Source organism: Hyperolius riggenbachi, chromosome 7, assembly GCF_040937935.1.
Source record: "Hyperolius riggenbachi isolate aHypRig1 chromosome 7, aHypRig1.pri, whole genome shotgun sequence".
Taxonomy (NCBI): Eukaryota; Metazoa; Chordata; class Amphibia; order Anura; family Hyperoliidae; genus Hyperolius; species Hyperolius riggenbachi.
In genome coordinates, this window is record NC_090652.1 from 111435889 (window position 1) to 111454469 (window position 18581).

General features: G+C 42.8%; 2 protein-coding genes across 2 annotated transcripts in view; one reads left to right on the top strand and one right to left on the bottom strand.

Annotated features, from left to right (window-relative positions):
• Positions 1–3790: 3790 nt before the first annotated feature.
• The window catches only part of METTL9 (methyltransferase 9, His-X-His N1(pi)-histidine), a 65939-nt gene continuing 51148 nt past the window's right edge, over positions 3791–18581 (bottom strand). Inside the window, exon 5 of the mRNA XM_068244507.1 lies at positions 3791–4157. Within this exon, the coding sequence (XP_068100608.1) occupies positions 3955–4157 (203 nt within the window). The 3' untranslated portion in view covers positions 3791–3954. The remainder of the gene's footprint in view (positions 4158–18581) is intronic.
• The window catches only part of IGSF6 (immunoglobulin superfamily member 6), a 34424-nt gene continuing 23533 nt past the window's right edge, over positions 7691–18581 (top strand). Inside the window, exon 1 of the mRNA XM_068246773.1 lies at positions 7691–7779. Within this exon, the coding sequence (XP_068102874.1) occupies positions 7719–7779 (61 nt within the window). The 5' untranslated portion in view covers positions 7691–7718. The remainder of the gene's footprint in view (positions 7780–18581) is intronic.

Sequence of the window (18581 nt, forward strand, 5' to 3'; positions counted from 1 at the left end):
TCGTTATAGTAAACTCTTGATATAGTAAAACTTCGGGCATAGTTAACTAAATGTTCAGGTCCATGCCAAGCACTATTATAAACTATATGGGAGTAACACCAGGTGTAGTAAACCAGGATATAGAAGAACTTCTGTTATAGTAAACCTATTTTTTGGCCCTTGCGGTATTCTGTATCCGGCTACAGTGGGTGGGTTGCATGCATCATACGTCAGTCGGAGACCCAGGAGCTGCTGTTGGTGGCGGGTGGGCCAGCAGCCACTTGTAGCCTGCACGATATCGGCACACTACTCTTGTCCTGTGTGGCTTACCTCAAAAGTACCAGCCAGTGAGACCTATGCTTCCGGTGTAAGCTGCTGTCTGATTACTGAGGGAATTGCCTGTCATCTCTGACTTGCTTGTGCATGGCTGCAACACTACAGTATCATCCAGAATGCACAGAAATGTGGACAGAAGAGCACACAATAACTAATGTACCTGCATTAACTGGTGAGACCTATGCTTCCTGTGTAAGCTGCTACCTGATTACTGAGGGAATTGGCAGTCATCTGTGACTTGCTTGTGCATCGCTGCAACACTACAGTAGCATCCAGGCTGCAGAGAAATATTGACAGAGGAACACACAATAGGTACTGTTAATGCAAAATTGATAGGTGCTCCACAGGAAATTTGTGGACTTGCTTCACATGCCCCTCGAGCAGCTCCTTGGTGGGGATATTGTGAAAGATCTGGTAGGAAAGTGGCGCGGTCTATGGTGCATGAAATCCAACATTCAATGACATAAAAAAAAAGTAATGCACTTACAGCAATGAAGTTAAACACCCGTGTGTAACAAATGTCTTGGAGGTGGGCTCTCTTCTTCTCAGTGGTGTGGTACTCCAACGCTGCCCGAAAGCCGGAAATCCAAGACACCAGGATGCTGCTGGCCAGATTGCTGTCCGAGAGAGTACTGCACCACCGGGAAGAAGGGAGCCCACCTCTTTGAGGGCCCTCACACAATAAAAGTGTTTTGTGGGTCGTTTTAGGTTTTAATCGCTTCCAATGACTTGCATTACATTTGCAGTAAAATCGTAGCAAAATTGCTGCGATCGCGGGTTTTTGAAAAATCACGATCGCGTCTATTTTGCCATGATAATACTGCAATTTTAATGTAAGTCAATGGAAGCGGTTTTTAAAAACCAAAAACAACCTGCTAAACGCTTTTTTGGTGTGTCGGGGCCCTAAACGTTGGATTTCAAGCACCATAGAGCGCTTCTCTTTCCTACCAAATCTTTCGCAATAGGTACTGTACCTGCATTAAGGGCCCATTCACACTTATGATTGCAAAACGCTAGCGATCAGCGCTAGCGTTTTGCGCTGAGATTTTTACACAATAAACGCGTATTTTTTCCTGTAATTTCACGATTTTTGAGCAATCGCGATTTAGCATTTTCTTAACATAATCACGAATCGCTGGTGATCGTGGCACTGAGATCACTGCTATATACTTTTATTGCACCAGTGCTTTAAAAAGCGCTAGTGATCGCCAGTGATTAGCAGTAACACCCGCTAATCACCCCACCCGAGTGTGAATGGGCCCTAACTTGTGATACCTATGCTTCCTGTGCAAACTGTTGCATGACAACTGCATGCAAATCCCTGCATATTGAGCGCTGTGCGTTTTGATCTAGCATAGACACTGTCGCTTGCTGAAACATTGAAAAGAAAAAAATGACTCCCAATTATTGACTGAATGAAGATACAATCATTTCACATATAATAAAACTTCTGATAAAGTCAACTTTGCCCAGTCCCTTAAAGAGTTTACTATAAATAGATTATACTGTACAAGCAGATTTCATTTAAAAACTTTTCCAAACACTGATTGTTACTTTTATTTACCGTATCCAGGAGCTCTGCTTTAAAGTGTACCCGAGGTGGGTTTAAATCTAAAAATAGGAACACATAGGCATGTCCCCATCTGAAGGACATGCCTCTGTGTGCCCTGCTCGCCACTCTCAGTCTCCCCTGCACCCCGCTAGCCCCCTCCCCCAAAATCTTCTGATTGTCAACTACCTAATGGGGAAGGGGCGTCCTTCTGCAGCAGAGGAACTCCTGCATAACACCCCTTCCCTGCCTATTAGAGCCGTCGAACTGTCTCTCTACTGTCTGCTCCCTGCCCCCTTCACGCCAATAAGCCCTCTGTGCTCTCAGAGGAGAGCACAGAGCTGCTTCTGCAATGTTGTGACCCCAAAGGTCACAAAAGTGAAGCTAAAAGATTGCAGGAGACAGGAGCGTCGGGGAGAGGAGGTAATGGACACTACCTGATCCAGCCACCCCCGGATCAGGTAGCATGTGCCCAAAATGGCTACTCACCTTGGGAGAGATAAACCTCTGGGTCCTCCACGGCCGCAATCAGAAATCCAACCAGTTCTTGTCGGATTTCTTTCAGGGGGTCCTTGTGTGGGGGCCAGAAAGATGTGGGGAGCCTCTGCATCATCCAAAGGCTTCCTCCTTCTTAGGTATGTATCTGTTTTATAACCCTAGGGTACACTTTAAGCTGTTGGTCACAGTCAGTGTGGCCTGACACTGGCCCTAATCAAGTAGCCTAATGTAATGCCTGGGCGAAGCACAGGATATTTAGGAATAATAATAATAATGTAATTTTTTTTGTTTTTAATGACCGAAGGGCTTATTAACAAAAGAAGTGTGAAGGGTAACGCCCTCCTATTTTACCCTTGCTAAATCCCACGACAAGCCACTGCAACCTTAACAGTAAAAAAAAACGGGCCCAACACCCACCATTCTGCTCATCTATGGCCAACATAAAGTGGCCCGCACACATCAGAAGGTGTTGGAGAACGCAAGCATAATTCAGAGCACTTTATGTACAAATTGTCATTTACGCATCAATCCACTACACAGAGAGCAGCACAAGTCTCAGCAGCACCACACTATGTTATTGCTTCCAACAGAATCTCACACAGGAGTTTGACCAGTTCCCAGAGACACGGAGAAAGGCTTAGGCTGTGGGTGTCCCAGTCTGGCAAACACGTGTGAAAGTTTCCCCGTAACTGTGTGATTACGACATCAGTGGGAGTGGAAGTCTGTCTGTGGTTGCAGCTGATGAAAGAGGTGTTTTAACAGAGCCATCTGAGCAACCGGAATTGAGTTTTAGGATTGATAACCCCTTTTAAGAATTACAGATTACCCAGCAAGCTCATGGTGAACCAGGAGTGTGTAAGGGGCTACAAAGGACCAAAAAGCCCTGTTACTACAATGCTATGCAAAACAAAAAAAATTGCGTTCTTAAAACAGAAGGTATTTGTCATTATTCAGGTTGAAGTAAGCATATAAGGGTCTCCCACGATGCACCACTGCTGAATATGCAAATCATTATTTGTTGTCCCTGTAACTTAACCACACCTCCAGAACAGATGGAGTTGCTGGATTATTGTGGCTCTGTACAATTAACAAGCTGACACATCATTGCATTCCAGCGGTTCTGGAGGTGTGGTTAGCTTACAGGGGCAACAAATGATGATTTGCATACTCAGCAGTGACGCATCATGGGAGACATCATATGCTCACTCCAGCCTGAATAATCACAAATATTTTGTGTTTTAAGAAGGCTAACTTTTCCTTTGCATCCCTTTTAAGAAACAATTCTTGTATGGTACAACCTATGTAGCACACCAATTCCAAGTCACATAAAAATATGTCCATGTTTGCTGCAAAAGGTAGCAGAACTGATCTGTTTAAAAAAAGGGTTTTGGTCTGAAATTCTGTGTATATATAAACAAAACACATATATATCATTTAAAAATTTGCATTATACACAAGGTCTGTTGCACATACAGTAAAAAGCTGGTCTTAAACAAACGTCTGCCTTCACATAAATGATTCTTATCCCCCCATTAGTCTGGCTCAGTAGGAAGATTGAGGCTATTTTCCTTTTCCAAGCACGTGTGTTCAGTCTACAGAGGCCGCAAAACGAACACGGCATCATCCAGGACGTAATAGTCATTGTACATGTCTCCTTCACATAAATAGGGGAGGCGGGTGAAAGTCTCTACAGCAAACCCAGCTTCCTTAAAGATGTCTGCAAGGCTGTTCACTTGCTCTTCCCAAGCCGTTCCAGTAACGTCCATAGCTTCTGCTGGCTTCTCCCACTTCCCACCTGTAAGGCAATAGGACAAAAATAAAAATCATCAAGAGTCAATTATGGGTGCTGGGATTTGTATTGCCCATTTTATTTAGTAATTAGGGATGATCAATGATATGCAAATTGATGTACATTTTTATGCATATCTATGCAGCTTGAAATTGGACCAATCAATTGAAACCTGGGTGGGATTTGATTGGTCCATTTTTAAGCTACATAGATTTGCATAAAAATGTACATATATTTGCATAAACTAAGAATTATTTGCACATGATTGATAATCCCTATTAGTAATGTATTTAACCTCCTGAGCGTTACGCCGCCGTTAAACAGACTGTACTGTTGGACAATGGTGCAGTGCATGATGGCATGTCTTCTGGTGGGCATAGTGAGGGCGGAAGCTTTCATTTGTTGCGGTTTAACCCAATGGCAGCATCAAATGAAATGCTTAGTTTGAAAGCTGCTTGTGCAGTGACAGCCTCTGTCGGCATAGCTCATGGGCTGCCTAGTAAAGCCAAACCAGTGTGCGGCAGTAAGCAGTTATACTTACCTGTTGCGGGCGGCATCTCCTCCTCCTCCACTGACGGCTCTGAAATTCCGGCAGGTCTTCTGGGTCCTGATCACATGTGACGTGAGACTGTGAGACTCATGAGACTGTGTCAGCATTACAGCGCCAGCCGGTCGTGGAAGAGTGGTGATGGAAGAGACTCATCACCCCTCTTCCACCACCGGATGGTGCTGTAACACTGACACGGTCTCCTGGATCCTGATCACGTAGTGATCTGAACCGAGTAGACCTGCAGGGAGTACGTCACTGTGTCTGCGGAGGAAGAAGCCGCCCGGACAGGTATGTATGAGAGGTCCCTGCCACCACCCCTATCGTGCCGCCACATACTCTGAGCCTCCAGAGAAGCAGCGGAGACTGCAAGCGCGTAGGGCTGTCTCCCTCTCCTCCCAACTTGGATACGGGTAACGTTCTTTTCTTATTCACACTAGCACCTTACTTTTTGCACGGCTGACACTTTACTGACTTGCACTAGCTCACTTTACTACAGGTTGCTACCGGCGAGCGCACGATTGTGGTTGATCATCAACAATTTTGATAGTGGTTATTATTGTTGTTGTTTTCTTTGTATTTTTTCATATTTCATATTGGGTAATTTTACAGATTTTGTATTGTGGATGTTTTTTCACAGTGTACCTATATCAGCACAATTTTTTTTTGTATTAGGGAACCCCCGTTATAGGCATCTATCATTGGCCATTTGTTGGGAGGGGATTGCTTATCAGCAACATTGGGGGGGGGGGGGGGGGGGATTTGTCTGGACAGATTATTGATGGATTCATTTGCACATAGGGTTGCTGAGACCCTCAAAGAGTGATAGGCAGTCTTTTGTTGTATGGTGTTCTGAATCTTGCCTAGGTTGTCTACCTTCCTACTTTCTTTGATGACAATAGTCTTGCTCTTTTTAGCCTTGTATATAAACATACTCTGCCGAGTCTGCCAGGATGGGAAAGGCACACTTCCCCAACGGCAGCAAAAATATGGCCCTGCAGCCATTTTTGGCTGTTAAAGGGTTGAAGATCCGGTGTGTTGGATATTTTTCAGAGGGCAGCTGTACACATCTTCATTATCAACACGGGATTATAAAAATACAGACATTAATACAAAATGTTGGTAGACAACATAATTGTTACAGTGGCTCATATATTGTGATGAACAAAACTTACAAGACAAGAGAGGGAGAGAGCCCTGCCCTTGTAAGCTTACTATCTCCAGTTAACTTCCATTTATGGGAATAAAATACCATTAAAATACTATGCAGTTGGCTAGTAGGCAGGTCGCAAGCTTACAGAACCAGTGTCCTTCCCAGTATATGTTTTTTCTGCTGTACTTCTAAGTTTCCAGCAGTACACATTGCACAGCATATCAGGCATAAGCAGGCAAGAGCAAGATTCAGTTTCACCTGCTATAAAACTGCATCAGTGCATTGGCGGGCACTGCCACAGCAGGGAGGGTCTACAAATCTTGCAGCCATTCGCCGATGCGTTGCACTCTGCTCTGCATCTTCCTGGTGATTCCGCCTTCACAGTCACAAGTTTGGCTATGAAAACAGACGTGCCGGGAAGGTGGAGAGTAGCATGCAGCACATTGGCGAGAGGTGGCAACACAAGTAAGCTGACCCTCTCTGCAGTGGCCTACACACTCTGGGACACTTCTACTTTTTGCAGAACTTTCTCACTCATCCTAAGTTTTTATGGCACAGATGAACTATGTATGTACCTTGTACTTTTGTTACTGGATGTTGGCTTGTACTATGTGTAAACTATTTATGCATCTATGGTCCCCACTATTGTCTGCTTTGTACCCTTACCCCACTATCTATTCCTGCAGTGAAAACAGCCTAGAAGGAGGTGATGTGCAGTCAATAGTTTAAAGCAAACCTGAGGCAGTTTTAAAATAATACGTTTGATACTTTGTCTAAGAAGAGGTTAGCCTCTGGATTCTACAGAGGCTTTCCACATCCTCCTTGAGACCACTGCTGGTGCTCGGGACCCTCAGAACATTCCTCTTCCTGCATGAGCGCGGGCGTGCTGTGTGAGTAGTGCCACGTCTGCGCAGTAGCACTGAGCAGCTTGGAGCCAGAGCTTCCTGTCATGCTGCTCCTACCCTGTGGAATGCCCTGCCAAACTTAATCAAGACAGCTCCAACCCTGGACACGTTTAAATCAAAACTGAAAAGCCACCTGTTTAGTCTGGCATTTATGATCACGTAATTTTCCCCCCTGCACACACCACTATATAATGATCTGAGACAAGCTTATGTGCTTTGGGTGCTACATGAGAAAAGCACTTTACAAATGTTTTGATGTTGTTGTCGAACAAGAAGATTCTGCTCTCTGCTCAGGCGTACTCATGCAGTACGGTCACACTCATACATGGAGGGAAGCATGGCCATGAGAACATATCCAACAAGAAGATTCTGCTCTCTGCTCAGGCGTACTCATGCAGTACGGTCACGCTCATACATGGAGGGAAGCATGGCCATGAGAACATATCCAACAAGATCTTGTCGAATATGCTCAGAGGGTCCATGCATGGCAATGGTGGGAGTGAGGAGGACACGGGAAACCACTGGTCTATCCAGAGGCTTTTCACCACCAAATTAACTTTTTTTTGTTTTGTTTTAAACCCTCTCAGGTTCAATTTCAAAACAGAAATCTTACACAGCACCAAAAGATGTTAATGTGGCAATAAAACAGTCACAGACCACATCACCATCGTAAAAGCATCGAATGCCTAAATCTGTTCACGTGTTTGCTATATATAAATACATATTCTTTTTATTCTATTTCAGTAGAAATACATTTCTATAGAACTAAAGTCTACTTATATTGAGATAATGCCTCAAATTCCGTCTCCCTGCCTACAACAGAGAAGTAGGACGTTAAAAATAACATTTAGGTTCTAAATGTAACCAGGAAGTTTCCCAACACCAAGACCAGGGTCTACTGTCCTGGCTGCTCTTCACATTTACTTCCCTTTCTAACAGAGAAGAATCAAGTCAGATGAGAAATGGACATGCAAGGCTTAGGAGCAGTCCTGTTCCTCCAGCTTGTGCTACACTACCAGGGTGGTGAGTACCATCAACATACAATAAACATCAAGAATTTGTTACCTTTTGTAATCTTAAATGTCTAAGACTGCTATGTGCTGATATCTTACAGTCTTTACACTTTGCATTTGATCACTCAGAATGCTATCTCTCCAGCAATCCGTTTGCTTTTTCCCATATTGCTCTGTAAGCACTACCAGGATATTTAGGTAGGTAGCCAAACAAGACTTCTGGAGACAACTGTCCAGTCTTCCATGTCCCCACCCTGCTATTTAAAAAGTGTAGCTGAGGATATGTGACGCGATGAGGTAAACATGTATGTACAATACAAAACCTATTAACCACTTGAAGACCGTGGGCTTACAACCCCCCCAGTGACCAGGCTATTTTTCAGTTATTAGGCCACTGCAGTTTTAAGGCCTCGCTGCAGGGCCGTACAACTCAGCACACAAGTGAGCCCCCCCCCTCTTCTGCCCACCAACAGAGCTTTCTGTTGGTGGGCTGTGATCGCTCCCAGGAGGTTTATTTTTTTATTTTTTATACAAATATTTAGTGTATTATTTTTTTTTAATAAAGATGTATTTTACTTTCATTTTTAAACCCCCCCCCCCCCCCCTGCCAGCCTACGATAGCGATCGGCCGTCATAGGCATCAGCCTATGACAGCGGATCGCTCCTGTCTCCGGCTGTCCCCAGTACAGCACTGCTACTGCAAAACCCTGCCCCAGGACTTGACACCAATAGGCGTTAGGCGGTCCTGGGCCATCGGCGTGACGCGGTCGTCCAGTAGTTAATAACCAGGCTGTTTTACTAGTTTTATTTTGCTGCCTGAAAGAGTTAGTTTCTACGCATAGAAGTGACAGCTTCTGGCTTGTCGGTGCCTTGTTAGGAGATTAGTAAACACTGCCATAAAAGTTTCCCTGGCAGAATACAACACATGAACTATTGACTTTTTTTCTAACTCTGGGACACTTAATAGGCTGCCACTGACTAGAGACAGTAAAATATTCAACCTACTTTGTAAATGTTTAAATATAATATAAAACCCTGGGATACTTGAAAATGTCATTTTTAGGAAGAGGAGAATAAATATAAATTGTTTATCTCATCAGTTTATTTTCACCTCGGGTTCACTTTAACTGCCCCATAGTAATTCCCCTTAGTTTATCTATTATTTTCTTCTCCCTCAACACTTGGGACCTATAATTGAGTTGATCTGGGACCTGAAGACAATATATTGTATACCGGAGGGCGGGACAAGACCATGGGCATTGGGAACAACTAAAGCAGACCATTGCAAAAAATTGGTTTCTTACACAAAGAGTTTTTGTTCTAATGATGGTTGCCTTAAATTTTAGCATCAGAATAGCTTATACAGTTATATACTATGTGGTAAAGGGCGTAAATAATGACTACTTTGTTTGCACTGTTACTACCATAAAAATGTTTTCCAGCATATGTCTACAGCTATGTCATTACTATGTTTCTTCCATTTATCCTCCATATACTGTAACTGTATGTGACAATATTTACCACCCCTCTGGTTGTTGATTAAGCTATACACTTTTACTGGACACAAGGAAAACATAACAAAAATGCTCCCTGTATGTAGTTAGAGTTTAGCCTGTGTAATTTCCACTAATTTGTGTCTAATCACTAGTTGTAATTTGATCTCCTCCCTGTGTCACATGACTGCCTATGGCAGATAAGGAGATAAGCCCATTTGAAAGTACAGGCTGTAAACAATATGTCTGCTTCTATGAATCAGGAAGTAGAAACTGTGCAGATTTAGTTTAGGATTTGTATCAGCTGTAACAAAGAAATGTTTTTTGTTTAAAGGTTATTATGCAGTTGTGTATCTTTTAGCGCAGAGAGGAATTCTGAGTTCAGGTCCACTTTAAAGGAGTTATCAGTAACTAGTAAGCAGGGGATTCTAGGAGACAGAAGTTTGTAACCTAGAACAGTGTCGGCCATATTCATGTGATGCAGGGACCAGGGCTGTGGAGTCAGTACAAAAATCCACCGACTCCTCTAATTTGCATATTACAATCTTGTTGATTGAAAGTATGTAACATGAAATGTGTCTCTTAACTGCCAACGCTTAGGAATTTTAAGACAACTGAAGCGAGAAGGATATGGAGACTGCCATATTTATTCCCTTTAGTCATAGACTAAAACTAGTCCTTGGTAAGAGTACTTGTAAAAAGGTACAGACCGGAAGAAAGAACATCTATCAGGCCCTAGGCAATGTGACTGTGGTTACATGTAAGAATGATGTGCAGGTACTCTGCAGGAGAATGAGGGGATTCTTTCTCTATTACACATTCTTCATGTACAATCTGAACAAGGTTTATGGGTGATAGACAACACCTCTGTGTTCAATGTGCACAACATTCTCAGTGGATTCCCTGCAGCTCTGCATATGTAGAGTACTACTGTGTAACAAAGTAAACCTGTGTAACGTCCTTAGCTTCCAGGGGCAGGTCCCGCGGCGTCTCCGGCGTGGTCCGGAGGCCAGAGATTGCATTCACTCACTGGCCTTGATACTAATCAGTTCGCTGGCTCTTGGCCTAGCTAGCTATTCTTGAGTTACATTAATATATTGTGTAGACGCACAATATATATGTACTCCAGTTAGTCAGTCGTTTATTAGTTTCGTATTTGATTATTATTATTATAATTCATTTGTAATATCCTCCTGATATTATTGAAGTACCATCTTACTGTATATTATTATGTGTACCAACCTCTCACTTGCATTTTGACCTTGCTCCTGTCTAATCCTTCTGTACCGCTGCCATCTGATTTACGTTACCGACACGGCCTGTCCCTGACTCTGCTACCGCTTAATCCTTGCAATACGACTGACATCTGATACATGTGTATGACCCTGCTTGAATTTGACTACGATTTTGTTTAAACGACTCTGTATTTTGACTTTTACTTGTGAACAAGTTTTGACTGATCTAGACGGTACCTTGTACTATTGTTGTGTATTATCCGTACTTTACCTCGTCACGCACTAGCGTGATAACCTGAGACAGATGAAATTAAAAAGTTTTATACATACCTGGGGCTTCCTCCAGCCCCCTTTAGGCTAATCAGTCCCTCGCTGTCCTCCTCCGCCACCTGGATTCTTCTGCTATGAATTCTTAATTACAGGGGCTCATAGCAGAAGATCCAGGTTGCGGAGGAGGACAGCGAGGGACTGATTGGCCTGAAGGAGGCTGGAGGAAGCCCCAGGTATGTATAAAACTTTTCTTTTTATCCGTCTCAGGTACACTTTAATTCGTGGTCACCAAACCAAATTTTAACAACATATCAAATTATTTGATTTAATGAGCATAGAGAAGGCATACATTTGCATAAATCAGCATCAACGCAGAATTATTTCCATCTCATTGACCATCTCTATTAGTGACACGGCTACACATCAGGCTTTATTCTTACAGCGTAGATGTTATTTAGTATATATAAGAGATTCCTGTGTACACATCATATATACTGTACAGTCACAATCAGACATGTATATCTGACTTTTAGGCTACTTGCACACCAAGACGTTGCGTTAGGTGCTACGTTAAGGTCGCATAACGTGCACCTAACGCAGGGCCTGGTGCTCTTCGATGTGGACGTCAGAGTGAGCCGCGTTGTGCAGCTCACTCTGCGTACGTGATGCGTACTCTTGGACGCGTGCGGCATCACGTGGTCCTGCCGGCCAATCGCCGCACAGAGCGGCCGCACCAGGAAGTAAACACTGCACGTCACAACATGCAGTGAATATTAATTAGCCATGTGCCTGGCCGCTCTCCGCTCCTCCCCAACATGACTGAGCATGTGCAAACAGTCTTAACGCGGCTTAAGCCGCTGTAACGCTATAGTATGCTGCACTTTCGGAAGAACGTGCAGCGTTACATGTAACGCAACGTGGGCAGTGTGAACAGCCCACTTGTGTTACATTGCTGTGCGTTGGGGGAGCGTTACAGGCTGCACTAACGTGCGCCTGTAACGTCCCTGTGTGTAAGCAGCCTAAAAATACGGGGACTGCTTTATTGAAGCAGCACAAGTAACTAATTTTGATTGGTTTATTTCATTTTTGTGGACTAAGCACAGCTATTGTTGTATATATACATTATTTATGATGATGACTATTATCTGAGAAATAGAGCATTTTATCATATTTTCTATTTTAATTACAGTTTAAATTCACCAGGAGTCGGAGTATTTTTCCCCGACTCCAGGCACCCAAAATTGCTCCGACTACACAGCCCTGGCAGGGACCACTACTTTAAGTATACAAAATCAATATTTGTGTGTCTTATAAAATCACCTGAACGTATCAGATTGAGCTAGAAAAAAAATAATTTAAATTCTTACGTCCGCAGTGGCAGCTGCTACAGCCGCAGGGATGCAATAGTCACGTCCCTGCAGCTTGGGGAGCTGTGTGTGCAATCGTGCGGGCAGATGCCCGCCATCGCAGTGTTGCCAGCAACAGAGGGGATTTGCTGCTGGGGACAAAAGTCCCATGATCAAATCCATACATGTCCGCCGAGAATGAACACTGTTTTAGTTGAAAACAGTGTTCATTCTTAAATAGACCCGCTTCCTCCCACTTGCCGATTTCCGCCACCGATCGTTAGATTTATGAATGGGAACAATGTTCCCATTCATTAAAGAGGAGCTGTTAGGTATAAGGTCTCAGAGAAAATAAACACATATATCAGTAGCTAAACATTGGCTGTACTTACATTACATATGCATTTCACTGTCCACGTTTGGATTTCACAGAATTTGTATATAGTATATGCAGAGATAGATGCTCCTGACAGCTCATGGCAGGCTTCATGTTTTTCTGTCAAATGTGTCGTCATGTCCTGCCTGCCTCCTGATCACAGATAAGCTGGTACTAAATAACACAGTGTGCAGTGAATATTAATGAGCCATGTGGCTAGGAACAATAGCTGACTCCTGCAGTGTACTCTGCCCGAGATTTATCAGTGCTACAGGATTACAAGTTGCTGTAACGTCTCATTAGCAGCCGAGGGGAGAGCCCCAGAATGCTTTGCAGTATGGTATGCGGCTTGCGTCTTCTTAAAAATAACAGACTTGCTGATAAGCACACATCAAAGGTAACTGAGATTTTTATCTTCACTAATTGCTTTTGGGCTTCCTTCTAAACTGTTTAACACAGGAGAATAGAGGTTTAAATTAGCTTCTGCAGCCTGACAGTTACTCTTTAATCTCCCCTCTAGGCCACCGTGAACGCAGGCATCGATTGATACCTGCGTCACTTCCCTAGTTACAATGTAGCAATATATTACTTCCTATAACGTACTTATTGTACGCGAATAGGAAGTACTGAGCAGGGACATCTTGTGGTCAAATAGTAAAATTACACCTACTGACTTTATGGAATTTATTTTTTAATATGTCAAGAGGGCATATTATTATTAAATTATGGGCTAAAAATTAGTAATGGATGTAAAACTGAAAAATGCACCTTTCCAAATAAAATATGGTCACCATAAATTATACTAGGGATATCATTTTAACGTTGCACTAACCGGGCCAAATGGCCGAATAAAATGTGTGGATTTTAATTACGGTAGCATGAATTATTTTAAAACTATAATGACTGAAAACTGAGAAATAATGTTTTTCCATTTTTTTCTTATTATTCCCATTAGAATGCATTTAGAATAAAATAATTCTTAGCATAATGTACCACCCAAAGAAAGCCTAATTGGTGGCGGAAAATATTACAGTTAGACTTACCGGTAACTGTATTTCTAGACGTCATACGGGACACTGGAGATGAGGCTCCGCCCATCCAATCAGTGGAAACCACCTGAAAGAGTAAAAAGAGTATTAATAGCCCCCACCCTCCCCTGGCTCCTCAGTGTAATGCAAGTAACTTCCAACTAAAACACAGAGAAGAGGAGAGGAAATAAGACACCTCAAAAGAAGTGTAACCCATAAACCCCCAATGCAATAGCCGTAAGAGAGTGCGACAGGAATAGAGGTGGGTTGGTGTCCCGTATGACGTCTAGAAATACAGTTACCGGTAAGTCTAACTGTAATATTCTCTAGCCGTCATACGGGACACTGGAGATGATAAACAAGTAGTCTGAAAAGACATAACTAGGGAGGGCCACAACCCTGGAGCACTACTCTGCCAAAACAACACCGTACTATGCATAGGTCCACAGAACCTTATGGGCAGTAAATTCCCATGCAGAACAGTTCTGCCACACAACCGCACTGGCCCTCAGAGCAGGATTGTCAACTCTGCTCTCCCTCTCTACAAGATTTTCAATCTCCACAGCCAGCATAGATAAAGTGCCGGCCTGTATATCAGACCAATTCGAAACAGGTTTGCAGACCAATTCGAAAGAGGCTCAAAGTTAAAATCAAACCAGACGAAGTCAAAACCGATAGTAAGTCATCCTCGAAAGACTGAAAGTCATAATCGAAAGACTGAAAGTCATAATCGAAAGACTGAAAGTCAAAATCGAAAGACTCGAAGTCATAATCGAAAGACTCGAAGTCATAATCGAAACAGACTCGAAGTCAAAATCGAAACAGACTCGAAGTCATAATCGAAAGACTGAAAGTCATAATCGAAAGACTGAAAGTCATAATCGAAAGACTGAAAGTCATAATCGAAAGACTGAAAGTCATAATCGAAAGACTGAAAGTCAAAATCGAAAGACTGAAAGTCAAAATCGAAAGACTGAAAGTCAAAATCGAAAGACTGAAAGTCAAAATCGAAAGACTGAAAGTCATAATCGAAAGACTGAAAGTCATAATCGAAAGACTGAAAGTCAAAATCGAAACAGAGTCGAAGTCAAAATCGAAACAGAGTCGAAGTCAAAATCGAAACAGACTCGAAGTCAAAATCGAAACAGACTCGAAGTCAAAATCGAAACAGACTCGAAGTCAAAATCGAAACAAGACTCGAAGTCAAAATCGAAACAGACTCGAAGTCAAAATCGAAACAGACTCGAAGTCAAAATCGAAACAGACTCGAAGTCAAAATCGAAACAGACTCGAAGTCAAAATCGAAACAGACTCGAAGTCAAAATCGAAACAGACTCGAAGTCAAAATCGAAACAGACTCGAAGTCAAAATCGAAACAGACTCGAAGTCAAAATCGAAACAGACTCGAAGTCAAAATCGAAACAGACTCGAAGTCAAAATCGAAACAGACTCGAAGTCAAAATCGAAACAGACTCGAAGTCAAAATCGAAACAGACTCGAAGTCAAAATCGAAACAGACTCGAAGTCAAAATCGAAAGACTCGAAGTCAAAATCGAAAGACTCGAAGTCAAAATCGAAAGACTCAAAGTCATAGTCGAAAGACTCGAAGTCATAGTCGAAAGACTCGAAGTCATAGTCGAAAGACTCGAAGTCATAGTCGAAAGACTCGATCGAAAGACTCGAAGTCATAGTCGAAAGACTCGAAGTCATAATCGAAAAAACTCGAAGTCATAATTGAAAGACTCGAAGTCATAATCGAAAGACTCGAAGTCATAATCGAAAGACTCGAAGTCATAATCGAAAGACTCGAAGTCATAATCGAAAGACTCGAAGTCATAATCGAAAGACTCGAAGTCATAATCGAAAGACTCGAAGTCATAATCGAAACATACTAAAAATCATAATCACAATATACTAAAAGTCATAATCGCAACATACTGAAAGTCATAACGTACTGACAGTTATAATCGAAACCGACTGAAAGTCGTAATCGCAACAGAATCGAAGTAAAATTCGAAACAAGGGACTCCCTGAAAACTAACCAGAGATTCATTTCTTGAAAGTTTCCATTACTCCTTAATTGTCAATCACCATCGCTTCAGTGCAGGTTTGACAAATCATCATGTTCTAATATTGGGGAAGCCAATTGCTGCCCCACCTGCTGCTTAACATTCACAGCTAGATCACATGGACACAGAGGATAGGAGAAAAGAAAAAAATATATACAGGGAAAATCACTCTCTAATACTAAACATATGAGTGCACATCCCTGTAAAATGTTAGTTTCTGCATCTAGCATAGGAAACAAATGATTCCTTAAAACTGCTCAGGGCTTTCCTTACTCATCTCGTTATAATACTGGGGAAGCTTAATGTTGCAATAGCAAATTTTCGTTTTTAGCTTCTCCAAACATTATCCTATACCTCCCCCGCTTTTACTTTCAGCTTGCTATGATATAGATAGCGGGAAAGGATAAAACACAGGTGAAATCACACTCTAAACTGCATAATATGAGTGTATATCCCTGCAAAAAAACACTATCAGTGCACACACCTCATCTGCTGGAACAGACAAGGAAGCCTCATGCCTGTTATCCCATCTCTCCAGCATGGTCAATGCACTCACCTCTGCTGCTGGAACAGACTGGGAAGCCTCTTGCCTGTGATCCCATCTTTCCAGCCTGGTTAATGCACTTACCTCTGCTGCTGGACAGACTGGGAAGCCTCTTGCCTGTGATCCCATCTTTCCAGCATGGGGGAGAACAACAGGAGCAGTTCCATTTCTTATGCTGCCTAGTTCTCCTATATTAGACTCCCCCACCAGCGCCAGCTTCCCAACCATCGCTTGTGGCCCAGGGATTTCCTGCATGCGCAGTGCTGCCAAGAGGATGCCAAGCAGCTGGGGGAGAGTCCCACGATCCTTGCCCGCACAAATGCATACGGAGGGCAGAGGGATCGACATCCGAACACCGCGTTCGGCAGAAAACCGGGTGCATAAAGAGACGCCACTTAGCGTTCACAACGATCACCCAACACCCGGTCTTCTCTTGGCCTCACCACCTAGTGAAGCTAAAAAATAATAAAAACTAAGGGAGCTATTCCTCTTCGGTGTTTCCGGGACGGAAACCAAATTAAACTGAGGAGCCAGGGGAGGGTGGGGGCTATTAATACTCTTTTTACTCTTTCAGGTGGTTTCCACTGATTGGATGGGCGGAGCCTCATCTCCAGTGTCCCGTATGACGGCTAGAGAAAACAAGGTATAGATCATTTCATTGTGATAAGTAGTAATAAAGTTATTGGGGAATGAAAGTGAGGAGCGCTGAAATGAGAACATTCCTCTTGTTCATAAGGTGAAAAATACCCGCGGGCTGACATGGTTAAAGTACTTATTAAAAGTTGAAAAAATGAATGAAAAAAATTGCAATTGTGATTAGATAGCACTTTGACAGGTGTGCTGGCAGTTGCTCATGCAGAACAACTGTCAGCACAGTACACCTGTCATTAGAAAGCTGTTGAAGCTAGATTCTGAGGCAGGGAACGCACTTGACAGTTTTCGTACGCGTTTTCTGCACAGAAAAACTGAGAACTCATGTTAATCAATGTGCTAGTTCACACTTACTGTGTTGGTCGTACGCAGAAAAAAAACTGACATTCTGCATGATGACTCTGCACATTTTGGCAGTTTTCTCTATCAATTACATTAGCTGCTGTGAAAAAACGCACACGTTTTCCTGCATGGAAACACACTTGGTGTGCAGAAAAAGTATGCAGAAAAACGCGCGCGGAAAACTGAAAGTCAAGTGTGTTCCCTGCCTGAAGAATACGCCATTATACTGACGAGGATCAGAACATACAGACAAGTACAGCAATACAGTAAATGTGCTGCATAAGGATTGACTTACTACAGGTTCACATAAAGAAGTACAGTAGTAAATAAGCCTGCTTAAATTTGCTTTTGTTCTATACAGCTCAGATTCAGTTCCCTTTACTCAGAACTGCACACGTAAAAAAAAAGCCAGTTTGTTAACGTGCTGGAAAAGGGAATTTTCCACCTTGCATCACCCTGGAATGGAGCACAGAAGATGGACTGCCGCTAATCATTCCGAATTCTGCTGTTCAACAAGTTTTATTTACCATTCTGCTGAATGACCATTTATGCAGCAAAAACTCCCGAGACTGCTCTGTTAAGGTTGTAAATGTCAAAACACAGATATAAAAATGCTACGATAGATAAAACTAAAGAAAATAGCAAAATAGTGTCCCTGCGTAACATTTTGAGATAAACGTGTTGAAAAACCTGATTCCACTGTAAACACCACTCCCCCGTGTGACATCATGCACGCGCCGCTTAGTCATCCCTCCGGCCCCCTGCATAGCAACAGTGCACAGCTATAGCTTTACAGCTGACTTTGAGTCTGTGCAGATCAGCCTATCAATGTCGCACGAAGCATTGGGGCCCGATCCCCGATGGGCAACATAAGTCACAGGTGTGAAGCAGTGTCCCCTTTTCAGAAGCTAAAGGAGCCATTGTTTAAAGTAAAGTGCTTTTGGTTTGGACGTTTCCCCCCAGATAAGCATGTATTTCTATACTCTAATGTCATTAGCCATTTCACTGCCACTTATGTAACAGCTAATCCATCGCTTTCCATTCTTAGATTTACAGATTACCCAGCAAGCTTATGGTGAACCTGAACTCCTAGGAGTGGGTAAAGGTGGCCATACACTTATAGATTTTCAGCAGATTTGACCATCAGATAAATTTCGGTCAGATGCCTGTCAAGTCTAATCTGACAGGAATCTGATGTGTGCCACACACTAGGAACAGATTTCCAATAGATTTCAGAATGAAATCTATTGGAAATCTGTCTAAATGCATTATTGGACCATTAGATCCAATGCAACTCTATGGGCCATCTTGCTACTGCCAGCAGCAGATAGACCTAGATTTTCCATCATGTCAGATAGATCAAAATCGGATGCAAATCGGTCAATCGATTTGATAGAATCGATCGCTGAAATCGGCCAGTGTATGGGCCCCTTTAGTGGCTGAAAGATTAAAAAGCCT